The sequence below is a fragment of the Amblyomma maculatum genome, chromosome 6, assembly GCF_055883805.1.
Source record: "Amblyomma maculatum isolate TAMU_Amacu chromosome 6, ASM5588380v1, whole genome shotgun sequence".
NCBI classification, from domain to species: Eukaryota; Metazoa; Arthropoda; class Arachnida; order Ixodida; family Ixodidae; genus Amblyomma; species Amblyomma maculatum.
Genome location: NC_139349.1, coordinates 56495635 through 56510682, shown reverse-complemented (window position 1 = coordinate 56510682; position 15048 = coordinate 56495635). Strand labels below are relative to the sequence as shown.

The 15048-nt window shown below is 44.2% G+C and overlaps 1 protein-coding gene across 1 annotated transcript in view; it reads left to right on the top strand.

Annotated features, from left to right (window-relative positions):
* LOC146185804 (uncharacterized) overlaps positions 1 to 15048 on the top strand; it is a 57436-nt gene that overhangs the window by 17126 nt on the left and 25262 nt on the right. Inside the window, exon 3 of the mRNA XM_084606740.1 lies at positions 8607 to 9598. Within this exon, the coding sequence (XP_084462866.1) occupies positions 8607 to 9598 (992 nt within the window). The remainder of the gene's footprint in view (positions 1 to 8606; positions 9599 to 15048) is intronic.

The window sequence follows — 15048 nt, the reverse complement described above, 5'->3', positions numbered from 1 at the left end:
CGGCGTTACAAAGAATGTGGGTACATGGGGTCAACATCAAAATCTTTCGCGAGACACGAACAAAAATGCATACGATTCAGACATGAAGGAAATGCATAAAAAACACATAAAAAAGAAAGTGGCCGGCCTATTCTGAAAGGAGATGTTTCATCGCATCTTTGAATGCCGTGGGATCTTCGATGTGGGAAATGGAAGGGGGCAGGTGGTTCCATTCTCTCGCAGTTCTTGGCAAGAAAGAATAAAAAAGCATAGTTGTACGAACTGGTGATCGTTCGACGCTTTTAAGAGATTCACTGCTTTTTAAATAGTTTTTTTCTTAAGAAAGAGTGCCGAGACCATCGAACAAACGGTAAGCCAGACTAGCGCGTTACCAAGAAGCTTACCATGCGCGGAAGCGAGTCAAGATCTAAGCAGTAACAGCAGCCACTGCGGCTGAAGCGGATGGCTAACGCTTGTGAAACTTGTTTCAAGAATAGTTGAACCTCTACAATTGTAAAAAATGTATTTTCCTGAAGCACGCGTCTAAAGTTTGCATCATATATGCATTGCTGAACTTTGCTGTTTAAGAACGGAAGTTTTATACATGTTGCATGCTAGCATCACTACTTCGTCCGCATCTTTAAACTAGTTTCTATCAACTCGAAGCATCATAAAAATCTACATTAAAAATATATGAGCTTGTCATCTCGATTGGCACTAGAAAAAAATAATGACAGATTGCCCAGTGGTGCACTATTACTTATAGGATGAAAACAGGAGAGCCTAATAATGAGATAGACAGTAGTAGTTCCATGCTGTTCTGTATTTATAAAGCTTATTTTTGGTGGATTTCTTCGCGTCTCCTGTGAAGGACTTCGCCAGTTTTCATTGCCCGCCTGGTTGAGTTTCACTAAAGTTGCTCCTTTATTATCATAGTGATAACCGGGAAAATATTTCTCCACGCTGGTGTTTTTGTCATTTTTTTTTTTGTTTCTTCAAATCGAAGTTATATGGCGAGCCGCCCAGACTGAAACACAGTGAGCGAGAAGTGAAAGCAAGCAGACGAGTTTGGAGCTTTCGAACCACGATTTGTGCGAGACTACATCCGCTCTCTTAACGAGGGTTGTGCAGATTTTGCCCACGCCTGCCTTCCTCACTACTTTCCGCTCCTTCCTTACAATTTTGTCTTGAAGAAACATTAAGCATAACGCCGGAAACGTTAAGCTTAGACAGTGCCATCTGCATCACGGTCGGAGAGTTCATCTGCGACCTTTACACCGCAGACGAACTCGTGCCAGTCCATGCGGTGATATCCACAGAAGGGGCGCAGGTGGCCCAAGCGTGCTTATTGCTGCTCTTGCAATAAAGGTTTAATCCTTCATTAGAGGAAGCGGGAAAACTTTGCGACGTTACAAATTTGCTGTTTTCGTGAATAGCGTGCCGAGGAGAAAAGGATTTGATGAGCGAGGCTTTAGAACTTTTATTGTTGCTTGCAGTGCGATTACTGTTTGAGGAGCGAAAGGCTGTCGGTTTCTTCGTCTCAAGGCAAATCGCACGAGGGCGTTTAGCAGCTGGCAATTAAGGAATAATCTGCGGGAAATAACGCAGATTGCGTTTGTTTTTAATGTAATTTTCACGACCCAAAACAACTCAGGGTATGAAGATAGTCGTGCTGGAGAGCTCGGGATAATTCCAACCAGCTGATACTCTTTAACTTGCCCGAGAATCTCGAAATGCATAGGCACATTACGCGTCGCTTCCATCGCGACGCGGCCGCCACTGCCGGAATCGAACCCGGTTCCCTTGACAACAAAGATACTTTGTTGGGCGAGTTGACTCAATATAGTGGAGCGCCCTAACCACTGAGGCACCGCGGTGACGTGAACGATGTATACTGTGTAAGCTATTTTATTTGTTGTCTGAAGGAGGAGCTCCCCCTTCAGACTCGCGCCAGTAGCCAGTAAAATCACTTAGTGGGCAAAGTTGCTGGCATTCTGGTAAATAAAAGCTCGGTACAGGATGTAGTGGTTAAGTACAAGGCATTGCTGGACTAGTATGTATTGGCTAAAAATATAAATGACAGTCTACACAACCTACAAAAGCCCACCATATGCTGAACCAAATATCCAATGTGCAACGACTTCTGAGGATTATGCTCGCTTTGCGGGGTTGACACCGCATTGCTCGGGATACCTGTGGAGATGCATGGAATGAAACTTTATACTACTGTGCCAATACGCGCGTCATGTAGTTTAGCTGTGTAGCGATATTGATTTGCTATAAAACTGCAGAAAAACTAGCATGTATGTGGTTGGCCAATGATAGCATGACTCCTAATAAAGTGGGTGTCACAATGTTTGAGTCTCTGCGACGTCTTGCGGCACAACGCAGTGTCAGGGACACTTTGCAGAAGCGCTACGCGTTCAATGTGTCGCGTCACCCCGCTAACTTTCTCATATCTTACTCCACCGTTGCAGCACATTTACAAAGTTTGGTATCCTCTGTATACTAGAAAACTCTGGCCACGCCTGTAATAGAGTACTGCTCATAATCAGAGCTTTGCCTTTGAGATTGAGGAAGTTACTTATTGGTTAACGTAAATAAACCAAAATAATTTACATCTTTTGCCTAACCCTTGTCTGGCAGTGTAACTTCGGCTGCAAGGTTATTAGAACGGCTGCCTTAACTACATGACTATGACACACATGTGCATATCTCTAAACAATATGCCTCCTACCCAGTCGGAAAAAATTACAAAAACTACCAAAAATTATCTATTGTAGCTACAGAAATTCGATTCAGTGTTTTACAATTAACCTTTTGTGACAACAGAAATTTCTATGCCAAATCAAAAATTTTTTGTTGTTACCACAGAGGAGGAAAAGGAGAAAGATGAGGAGGAGGAAAGGCAGGGAGGTTAACCGGTAAAAGAAACTGGTTTGCTACCCTGCACTGGGGGAAGGGGGTGAGTGGATATAAAAGTGGTGGGTAAGAGAGGGCGGGTGAAGTCAGTACAGTCACATCAAAGCCATATCATGTCACGACACATCACGTCACAGTCATATTATGTCACATAACAGCAAAATCACAGATCAAGCCCGTGGTTTTCATGAAGCGGAGAAGTGCCTGAGAGACCTTCACCGCCGACGATCGCCGTGGCTAGTGACCTAGAATATTGATTTCAGTCAGTAGGCATCCATCTAGACGCTCCAGCGCACGGTAGAGGCACTGTCTTTCCGCTCTGTACATGGGGCACTCACAAATAATGTGGCCTATAGTTTCGCGCACCCGCAGTTTGCACATGCAGGGCTATTTGCCATACCTATCACAAAAAAATAAGAGTTTGTGAATGCTACACCAACCCACAGGCGGCACAGCGAAGTTTCTTCACGTAACGCTAAACGCAAAAGCACACGCTCGCCTTGTGGAATTCTGGCCAGTTTGCGAACTGCCGCTTAAAATCCTTGCACCCTGACCTTAAACTCCGGCTTCCACCTGGTCTACCCCGATGTCACCAAGAAACCTACTACACAACTATAGCCTACATAAAAGTACCACACAAAAGATTAGAGTACCACTGACGAGTACTAAAGAACGGCAGAATATTCTGATGTTTAAAACAGAACTATTGAATATTTTGCCGCATTTTTAACGCGGTTCTGTAGTTTTTTTCTGACTGGGCCTATAAATAATTCAAGGCACGATCAAGGTAGTACGAATGGAGGTGGAAAGTTTTAGAGACCTCAGGCTGGCTACATTTATGAACATATATAACCCTCGCCACGTCCGGCACGTATTTTAATCTGCAAATTTCCATGACTCCGACAGCGACTTACCCCCAGCGGCCCTTCTCATGTGCCCCCTCGCTCTATATTTTTATTTAGCAAATGAGGACGAGAACCTGGTCACTTCCGCATTATTTTCTCAGCCTCAAGCTTATCTTCTCGGAACAGCTTAGGTGGAGCCAGTGCTTGGGACGGCATCCAGCGTTCTCCGAGTTTTAGCCTGCAGTATTGTCGAGTCGTAGTGACGCTTAGGCCTACATCTCTAAGGCGCTTTTCCGGAATGTGAGGACTGAACTTAGTTTGCGCAGTGCGCATTATGCAGTGGGGCGGCTGCAGTTGGAATTGCGCACGCACTGTGAGTTGTTTGCATAGTCTGTGCTGTATCATGACAGCAAGCTTTGGATCCTTGGCTTCAATCTGTGCTCGCACCCGGCCGCAATCCTGTCTTCTCAGATGTGCACATTTGTCGCCGAGCGGCAAGTTTACAAGCACAATCCTAGTGCTAAATACGGTTGTATGCTGTCAGTACTAAATAGCAATTTTTTTTTATTACAGGGTCAAATGTTTGAACACCTTAATGTTGTTATTCACAAATCATGACCACGCCTGGACAAATAGCTGAGAAAATAGCGCCTGCAGCGAAATAAAAGCTAGTTGTGACACAGAAAATTCTCTTCCAACTTTTTTTCTAGCACTGGCTGCATCTGATATTAAAAGTATGTGTCCCACGCCCAGCTCTTCCGTACAGTCAACGATCAGCGCATGCCAGAAGCAATCGCCAGAAGGCACTAATGTGCATCTCAATGGGAATATTTCTTTCTAACTAGTAATTTTCAGACATTTAAAGAGTCCTGACGGTTTTGCAAGAATATAGCCAACTTATCCTTATCGCAACAAAATATGAGATATGAAATGTTTTCCGAGCTCACAGATGCCATTTTAGACGTCCATAGAAAATCAGTGCGTCGAAAAAAAAAAAAACATTCGAAATTCCCGCGGGTCTTGAACGCAACGCTGCACGTGATGGCAACCTGGAAAACTAGAAGAGTATATCATCATTATATTGCGTTGCAGTAATGTTTCATGTTTTAAAGCTACGAGGTTAATTTTGCGGCCCGAAAGTCGATATAAACAGTGCTGATGACAAGAACGATAAGAGAGAAAATGTTTGTTTCTGTCCTCTCAGTCCGTTTCGTTAGAAACTTTTTTTTTTTTTTTGTCCGAAACTCATAAATCAAAGAAAATGGAACTGTTTGTTTCTGTCCTCTCAGTCCGTTTCGTTAGCAACTTTTCTTTTTTTTTTTGTCCGAAAATCATAAATCAACAAGCCCAAATATCTACCCTCAATACATACATTGTTTGGGATGCTAAAATTAGTATGGTCGCCAATAATGAAAGGTCACATGTATAGGCGCAAATTGTTACTAGATTTGGCCGATCCTGTGGCAGCAAAAGTACCTTTGCCTCTTTACGTTTTGACATCTCTTAAAGTCAAGAGTGACGTCAAGCTTTTCTGAACATAAGAATGCGCACCCGTAGCTTTATAGCAGGAAGTCAGAATATTCATTTTTCTAGTAGCAAACCTTATTCGATTATTTATTTCTATTTATACATTATGTTATAAGTAGTTTGTTTAATTAAATTGTCCCTTTAGTGCTTTGCAGCAGCCAGGCCAGCCCGAGAGACAAAGAAGACGTCACGTACCCGTGGCAACTCGCCCACGCGAGGGGTCGAGATTCCGGCGGCAGAGGGTTGGCGGTGCACTGTTTCGGCGCTTGCCGACGACTCCGCTCCCGTTTGAGCGATCCGCACTTAAAATACGAGTATATTTGCAGACACCAGACAAAGACTTTTGTGTGGGACTTTTTGTGCTACATCCCTCAAGCGAGCGTTTCTTTTTTCTCAGTTGTCCCTTTAGTTAGCGTCACAGAAAAAGGCCGGCTTTGCAGCACATTTCCTTTTTCAGGATACATTTCTACAGCGCGAAAGCACCCGATCCTTTCACGACTATGGCGCGTCGGTTTTGGTCAGAGTAGTTACAGTTTGTCGAGTGTTATTTAAGTAACGTACAAATGCCCGCGGTCCCCTTTCAAGCGCTGCGCAAGAACAAACGTACACGTTAAGAGTGTGTGTAGCAGTAAGAAAGGAAGCTTATGCCGAGATGCCTCTGCGGTTGGAGGGTTTGCCGTGTGCAGACACACGGCTTGTCTCGAAGATTACATCAGAAAGGATACAATACTGACTGCTTACCACTTAACGTATTTCTAGTTTCTTTCCTGGCGGTTTGCGACGCGGCGGCCGCGTTTAAATATTTATTTTCCTCACGGGCACCTCCCGGGCGCGTCGAGAGCAATTTTCGTTCGAAGAAGCGGCAGACACGCTTGCCCGCTTCGAGCTCTTTCTTCCGGTTCAGATATACGAGCGTATTTCTTCTCGAAATTGTTTTCTAAACGCCATCACGTTCGCCTTAAAACTTGTACCATGATGTCTTATACTTTAAGTTTAAAGGTTTATTCGTTGAAATATGCAATGCATTTGTATTTTTTAAATGGATGGCATGCTTTCCATCGATGTTTTAACCGACATAACGTGGCAACCTGTCATCCAAGCAACTATTATGCTTCGCGGTTTCTGCGTCAAACGAGAGTAGGGAATCGAAAATTACAACCTAAGAAATCACCTCCTTGTTGAGCAGCCAGGTCCGGAAAAAGTAAAAAAAAATAATAATAATAATAATAATAAATCAAGCTGATTAAAGTTATTAGATAAATTAGAGGAGGGTTTTTTTTTTAATAGGCATCACACAATGCGCAATATACATTTCCACTCGTAACTATAAACTGCACGCATTAGCCCATGGTACACTATAAGTGACCCTATGCTTTGTGTACGACAACGCATTAAGATGGCCTTAATTTTTGTTACAACTATATCGATGCCCCTAGAGCATCCACATACTCGTCCTCAGCTGCCATGATTTATCCCATATGCGCTATGACGCTGGTTATGTCAATTTTAGCGCTCAAAATGGCTTTCTCGCTATGCTATGGGATGAAAATAGTTTCATTTAAATCTGGAGACAGAGAGAGAGAGAGAGAGAGAGAGAGAGAGAGCTTATGACGGGTTTTCACGCTATCTGTGTTTCATATTTCTTGCTCTTTTGTACTATTTGTACACAGTTGTGCATCGTCCAGGCGTTCACGCGTTACACATATGCGCCCAACTACAACATGAATGTTTCAACTATTACAAGAAAAGCAGCATATTTTATTAGAAGGAAGACAAATGCATTTGCACTTCGTCTGTAATTCGATACAACTGATGTCGCTGCTTAGAAATGTCAAAGGATTCCACGTCTTTTTGTCTGCAGTAGCTAATATTAGTTTTCGTCGTGCTGCAAATACCTTGGTCGCGTTTTGTTTGAATCTAACAGTACTTAGACAATATAAGGCAAAACACGTATTTTATATCCATGCAATTATAGCAGTCAGCTTCTTTCCACTGAATCTTACCATGTTCCACAAGGACAAACATCCTACGAGTAAGAATATCCTACGAGTAAGCAGAGATTATTCAGATTTGACTAACCCGAAGCCAAGCCCTTCGTCTGCTGCGTATGCGGTTTGAAAGGGAGATATAATAGAGAGATTTAGCATACCGTGATCCGCGATCCGCCACCGTAACCCTCTACCGCACGTGGGCGGGGCGCACAAGCTGATTGGTTCCGATGCGGCAGGTCAACGTGCCGACATCAAGTATGTGGCGCCATCTATCGGTGTGAAAGTGATCTGGGCATGCGCAATGGAACGCGCGGTGGCGGATCACGGTAGCGGATCGCGGATCACGGTGTGCTAAATCTCTCCAATATATTCATCCAGATGCTCTTTATTCCGTAGTAAATGATCAAGCGAACGCTATTAAATGAAAAGTTTGTGAGAAAAAGCAATTATAACGTTCCACGTGACAAACCGTGACAACCGTTATCACTGCAGCGCTTCGGAGATATGCATCTAAACTTGCGGCAATTTCGGGGTGCAATATGCAAGCACTGACGCGCGGGCCGGATAACGATGTCCTTCTTAGCTCATTTTGCGACGCTGCACAGTTTGCTTCCCTAAGCGTGTGGAAAGTCAGGCTTTTCGCTTCCTCATTTTGCCTGAATTTTTCTTCGTCAATCAGTTCTCCCTTCCTTGCGTAATTACTTCCCTGGTAATTTCTTTCAATAGGGTCCGGATTTTTCCAAATGGTGACTATACCTCGCTGTACACTGTGACAAAACACACGGTTTTAAATTCGATAATAGAGAAGAGCAGGTATGAGTGCAGCATCATTCCCAAATAAAACTGTTCATTGCCCACAGACGCTATTTTAAGAAAGAAAGTTCTGCCTTTAAGTAATCCACGGCATTGAAAATGTGAAGATGTCTAGGTTACCTTCAAGGCAAATATCGGAATTCGCGCTCTATGAGTATGGAGTAACTCAAATATACGATCGCATCTATTAGGTTACTATTGGTAGTTAACGGCAGTAATGCATAGTGAGTGTTGGTGCATGCGAGAGAATTGAATAGTTCGAGAAGCGGATGTGTAATTTAACGTTTCTTGAAAACAGTGTTAGTTAGGTGCGCTCAGGTTATAAACATTTGATCGTCGAACAGTGCCAGATAATATTTGCGCTCACTTTCACTTCAATAGGAGCTGTCTGGTGTGTTTTCTGGCCATCTGAACCTGGTCACTCTTTTTATATATCACTTAGGGCATGATTTCCAGTGTTCTAATTTCTGCACGAACACTGTATATGATGGCTTGAATTTTGAAAACTCTCTGTTCTACTTTATCGCAGGTATTCACGGCTTTCGCTTCTGGCGACATTCTGGCTGTCCACCTCCTTGATTCATGTGGGATCTCAGGATATTTTGCCCGAACTTTGTAACCTTATCGATCAACCCATGTACTGTCGTTGCGACAGCAGCGACCTCTCAGAGGAAGTGACAGATGTGACCTGCTACATTGGCCACAAGCTAGTTCCAAACCACGTGGTCTTCCAATCCTTCAGGCGGCAGCCCGCAATCACCGTCGTCTCTTTCAATGCGTTCGGCAACGAATACAAACTTGACTTTGTTCCCACCACCGCACTTCTTCACACACCACAGATTGAGAGGTTGAAAATATCACAGGCTGATCTCGGAGACCTCAAGCGCCATTCTTTTCACAACCTCTCACGACTGGTCTCCTTGTCTTTGGACTCTAACGAGATCACTAGCCTGGACACTGAGTCAATCGCGAACCTGCCACGACTGAAGAAGCTCGAGCTCGCGGACAATAAGCTGAGGATACTTCGAGCAGGATCGCTGAAGAATCTGCCATCGCTGACGCATCTTTTTCTGGAGCGAAACCAGTTGGAGGCCATCGATGACGGCGCCTTGGAGGAGCTGCGCTCCCTCAGGGAGTTGGAGCTCAGTGACAACTCCATCGAGAAACTCACAGAGCAGAGCTTCCGTGGCCTCTCCCACGTCACGCGTCTCGACCTGTTCCGCAACAAGCTGACTCGCCTGGAGGCCCGAGTCTTCAGCGGCATGCCTGAGCTGGCGGAGCTCGACCTCAAATATAACGCCCTGACTGAAGTGGACCCTCTCGCTTTCGAGGGTCTGCCGCAGCTGACTGTGCTATACATGTCATATAACTTACTTCATGTGTTGCCCGCGCACATGTTCCGGGGTGCACCCAACTTGGTCTCCGTGGACCTTTCTCAGAACAAGCTCTTGGCACTTACCTGGAGGACGGTTCAGGATCTGGCCAAGATCGATGCCGAGTCCTTCGACATGAGCCTGACCGGTGAGAGACTTTCCGTTATGCTTTGCCATTTTAACAGTCTTTCATTGAATGGCGAAACAAAAAACGAGCTCTGACTACGTGAACCACTCAGTCTAGAGACAGAATAGTGAAAATTCAGATTTATGTCATTAAGAACCCAGTGTCGTAGAGAAAGTGGTGCAACATCTGGAGGAACGTGAGTATCCTTCATTATCATCGACATCAGGCAGACTATTGAGCTCAAGCTTCCGCGCCTTGTCGTTTCTCAGTCATGTATTACTGTTTCTGAAAGAGCTTACTGGCGTGATGTCTATCTTACGACTTCCTGCCATCGCGCACTCCGTAATGAGATCCTCAGCCTCTTTAGTTCAAGATTAGCCTCTGTGCGGTATTGATGCATCGATGGAAACAGTCAGCATGTGGAAACATAGTTTATTTCTTGCGTACAGTGTGCGCAAATGTTTCATTGATCAAAAATTGACAACACTGACAGAACATCTTGCTAACGTAGGTGATAGCATTTTGCGACGTTTTTCAGTTTGACAGTAATATTTTGTTGGATATTTCAACAATTCTTTTTTTTTGCTGAAGTACACGAAAATCACACATCTTTCTTACTGCACTTGTAAAGCGCTACAGTGGTAGCTTTTGTCCTTGTAATTACATGTCTGTTTTGCTTCTACGCGCTTTTTCAACCGTGTATTATTAGTAACTTGCCCCACTTTCTGGCCTTGAGATGGTGAAGCTGCGCAACTTTAACATTTGGTAAAGGCGGCATAACGAAAAGACCTCAGGACGGCTTTCAAAAATGTAGAGTACACCTTACATCTTATCCGGCATGTTTGAAGTAATTTGTTTTTCCAGTTCGTGATTCGGTCCCAAGTGTTCTTGCCACGGCCGCTCGATGGAACCTCTTGTTCAAGTTAAAAACCTTGTGACCGAGATGCGCGTGCCCTGACTTGGATCAAACCGCGTATAGTTCCTACGTTTTCAGCTCACGGACGTCTATTGAGTACATTGATTCTCCGAACGTAGTTAAGAACCATTTGTTAGCCTGCAAACTTCAACTTAAGTGTAAAAATATTTTTAAACATCTCTGAAATGAACTGCCATGGACGGAATTGACATAATCTAAGGAAATCTTATAAGAATGATGATAACCGAGATTTTAAGCACGAAGTATACCCAAGTAGGACGAATTTTCACTCTCAATTTTGACGGGTTTGAAAAAATGCATAGCTATTTTCTTAATGCTGCACTGCGATCGATTGAACTTCATGAGGACGCAGGGGCTTCATCATCGTTCCCTCTTGGACTTTATTAGAACGGCCAACCTTTTTTTCATTCATTTAATACACATGTTTTCCTTTTGCATATTCCTTAATGCCCTGAGGCAATAAATAGCGTGATTAGTAAAAAAAAAAAAAAAAACCTATTTCACTTCTTAGAACTTCTGTGTACCTCTGAACTACTAATATCGTTCCCTCTTCGAGCTGTCATTAAAGTAGGTCTCACCCTGCCAACTGCTAGTCCTCCTCATTTAGGTTTTTGGCGTGTCCCGCCCAAGACAAGTGAGGTTCGTTCGTGTTCCAACAATGCAATTTTCCTTAATCTGACAAAATTTGTGTCAGTTGTTAACTCTCTGCAACCTTGTGGATGCGCTTGTGCTCAGCTTATGCGGAACTGCGATCTCGACCGAGCATTCATCGAGTTTCTATAGAATGCAAATTTTAATATCTCACATAGGGTCGGGAATATTCAGTATTTATAGTAAGAGGCACGGTCATTTTGGCAAGCATTTCTGACGCACAGAACTCGTCTTTTTCGCTCGACCTTGATACAGTCTACCCAGATGGGAGCAGCGCGGTTCAGGAAACTTCATGGTAGCAGTTCGTCGAGCCGAATTACTGCGCAGCAGTGCGGGAAACGCTTGTACACAAAGCAAGGCCGCCTATCCCTTCACGACACATAGACACCTCCAGCTGCTTGCCCTCGGTTTTAGTCTCCCGCTGTGTAGGGGACAGCGACCAGAGCAGGGAACATCTTTTCTTCTGGGCACAGAACAACGCTAGGGAGAAAAAAGAAAAAAATATTAAAATAAAAATGGGAGACAGCCGCACCGTACCGACCGCTGTCTTTGGTATACAGCTCGGCCCCTCCTTTTCAGCAGGAATCGGTAGCCAATATAAGTATATAGTGAGTGAACGAGAGCTTGCAGTCCGCTTCTTTATATCTGTCGTCGCGGTATGTTTTGTGTATAAACGGGCCAAAGGGTCGGCACAGTGCCGCACCACTGATTGAACGCCGCGACAAAGGAAAAAAAAAAAGAGATAATACTCCCCTCTCCCCTTCTTGTTTGATGCACTCTTTCCCTTTCGGCAATGGTCGCTTTGTCTCATTATTGGTTCATGCCGTATACGACAACGTCCAGACAGTGCGCCGCAAAGCAAGGGCTCGCATTCAGGCGTGTTCTCGAGTACAGCTGCTCGGCGTACTCGGCGGCCTTTCACTGGTTCTGCGCCACATGAGGGAAACCGATCGACACTGGAGCCCCCGTCCCCTCCGGCTCCCCCTTCTTGCAGCTGTTTACACCCCCGCTGTCGCGACGTGATGCAGCCGGGCTTGGTATATACGTTGTAGAATAAACAACGGAGGAAAGAAGCGGGGTCTACGCTCAACCCGCCTGTCCTCTCATCGGTCCGCCATGGCTGCAGCTTTCTATTACCGTTTGTCGCGCAATTTGTTTCTCGCTGAAGAATTCTCCGACCGTTGATTTTTTTTTTCCCTTGATATGTTTTGGGTGTGGGCATATTACCAAAGATGCGCTGCACTTTTTTTCGTTTGCCGTATTCTTGTTATCTGGCTTTTCCGCTGGAGCGGGAAAGGCATCACCGTGGGAAGCCTGGGCAGCGTGATTTCTCTAATCACGCATACGTTATCTAGTAGATGCATTTTCACAATTCAAATAGTTCATACATGAGACATTGTGCCGCCCATGACTGCAACTGATATTAGGCTGTTTTCTCCAGATCAAAATGAAGTGATTGACGCGCACCAGAAATATTTCTTGGTCATTGACCCCGATTCAACCTTATAATAAATATACACTTAAAAAAATACAGATAAACAAAGCTGTGCCGAAAAAAAAAAAAAGCTGCTTCCCCGTGTGTATGTTTTTTAAACGGCTCTCTGAACACAGCTTATAACTAGCAGCCCTGCGCGCTTTAGATCACGATAATCTTGCCCCGAGAAGCTGCTTTGCCATGTTTTCGGGCTGTTCTAGGGTTCATAGGAGCAGATCATTATTTGCATCGGTATTTCTCTGTCGTCTAGATCTGCTTCGATAAAGAAATTACGGCTTTCGAAAAATACGGCGGCCGCCCTCGTTCACCTCCTCTCAGCTCCTCATCGTGGCGACGGTGAAGTACCTATATGAACGGGAGTGCCCCTCGGAAAAGATCTCACATCTTTCGCAGCCAGACATTATGCTGTAACAGGTAGGAATATAGGAACATATTGCGATGTTCGCCAAGAGACCAGCTATAGGACTATCTTTAAAATACATGTTTCTGGGATTGTTGCTGATATTAAAGGGAGCTACCTACGGATCCCCGTGGCAGTTCTTTTTCTTCTTCTTTTTTTCTGTTTTCATTCGAGAGTTTCGTCAATAGGCACAGTGAGGAAGATGGAGGGAATGTGGCAGAAATAAAAAGGAATGATTAGAACTTCGCAAAAGTTCCCGATGAAGGGATTATTCATGGTCCACTTTCGATAGTCGTAATCGATGCCCCATGGCAGGCCCATTTACCAAAGAAAGCGTCGAGCCATGGAATACCATTCTAAGATGTATAAAAAAGAAGGCTCATAATACTAACCCCTAAAATTTGAGAAAGCAGGTAATTATTTAGCGTGATGGTATAGGGGGCTTCTTCCACCAAGCGGGATTTGTTTACATTGCGAATGAACGTCATTTATTAAACTAATTCAACATTCAAAGGAGGAAGTCAAGTTGTTAAAGCATTCAGCGCGTGCTGGAGCGCCGACTGGTTTTCATACACATATGTGTAACAGAATCAAGAAGTTATGTGGTCGGTATGTGCAAAACGTTTACAGAAGGCATGTTCTCTAGATGGAAGAGGACTAAAGGTCATGTTACATAACGTGGGAGTTAGAGCGGAGTCTTGGGACACTACCTCAGTTGGAGGGAAGGTGACGAAAAGCTTTCCATGAAAACGTACAATGCACGTTCTTTTTGTTAAGAATGAGGGAATCAAGAGGAGAAATCGATGCGAGAAAGTAAGGACGTGAAGCTATTAAAAATTGCAGAATGAAGGTTGCTATATGTTTTTTTAATGTCCGCTCCGATCACAGCACGGACAGACGACTTTTGGGACAAATGTACGCCTGCAGCCAAAACAATAAGACCATTCTCCATTCCAATTTGAGTGCAGAAACCGATTCAAAATTCTAGATAATGAGCATTCGTTTCCAACCACGACGGCAAACATGCGGCGAGGATGCGCTCATAATATTTGCAGATTCCACGCGCGAGGAAAATAAGCTGCAGGGACGATATAGAAAGTGGCAGGTGACCTGATTTAGGTATTGGAACAACTACACAACCTTTCCGTTTTCTCGGAATAGAATGCCACAATTCGTTGAATGCATCAAGCAGGGACTTTCAAGCTGTCACTTCCAAGTTGCGAAACCAGGAGTTAGGTATACCGTCGTGTTCGGGAGTAGTTTTCACAGAAGATATGTGAAGGTCATAAATTATGCCATGTTACTAACTGTAGTAATCTCATCAAGGAGCTCAGAAATTTTAACAATAAAGGAGCAATGATGTTACTCTAGACATGATGTAGAAAGAACTGGCTGGTTGCTTTTCGAGCAAATGAAGCCTCATCCACAATCAGAGCGAGGCGAATGCTTTTGTTGTAATCAACGAATTTTAATACGGCCTTATATGACCTCAAACACCCGCCAAAGATGTCGATTTCCCAGCGTACGGGCACGTCATTCAGCCAAGCGTTGCTTTGCAAGCAGCTTTGATGATTGGTATACGCATGTGCCGCCTTCCGCTGATGATATCTTCGCGACAGGACAGACGCTGCTGCTGGGATGGCACGTGTGCCTGGGCGGATCACCTTAATTCAAGCTTGAAAATAGCAGTGCTTTCGAAATCGGCTTTGGTAAGAAGAGCAGGCATGGCATGTTGGAACTGGATGTGACTAAATATGGAAGGTAACATCGTATTCAGTTTAAAATCTTCCTAAGTCTAGGGGGTAGAGATAGACTATAAGCTGCATATGCGTCTTTGACATCTGTAAAAGATTAAATGTGGGGAAAACATAAAGCTTGAAGTTATTTACAAATGAACCCGGTGAAACCTTTCATTACATCAGATCAGCGTTTGCATGAAGAGCTAGGGTCACAAATGTTCCTGAATTTTATCGGCTGTCCATTAAACA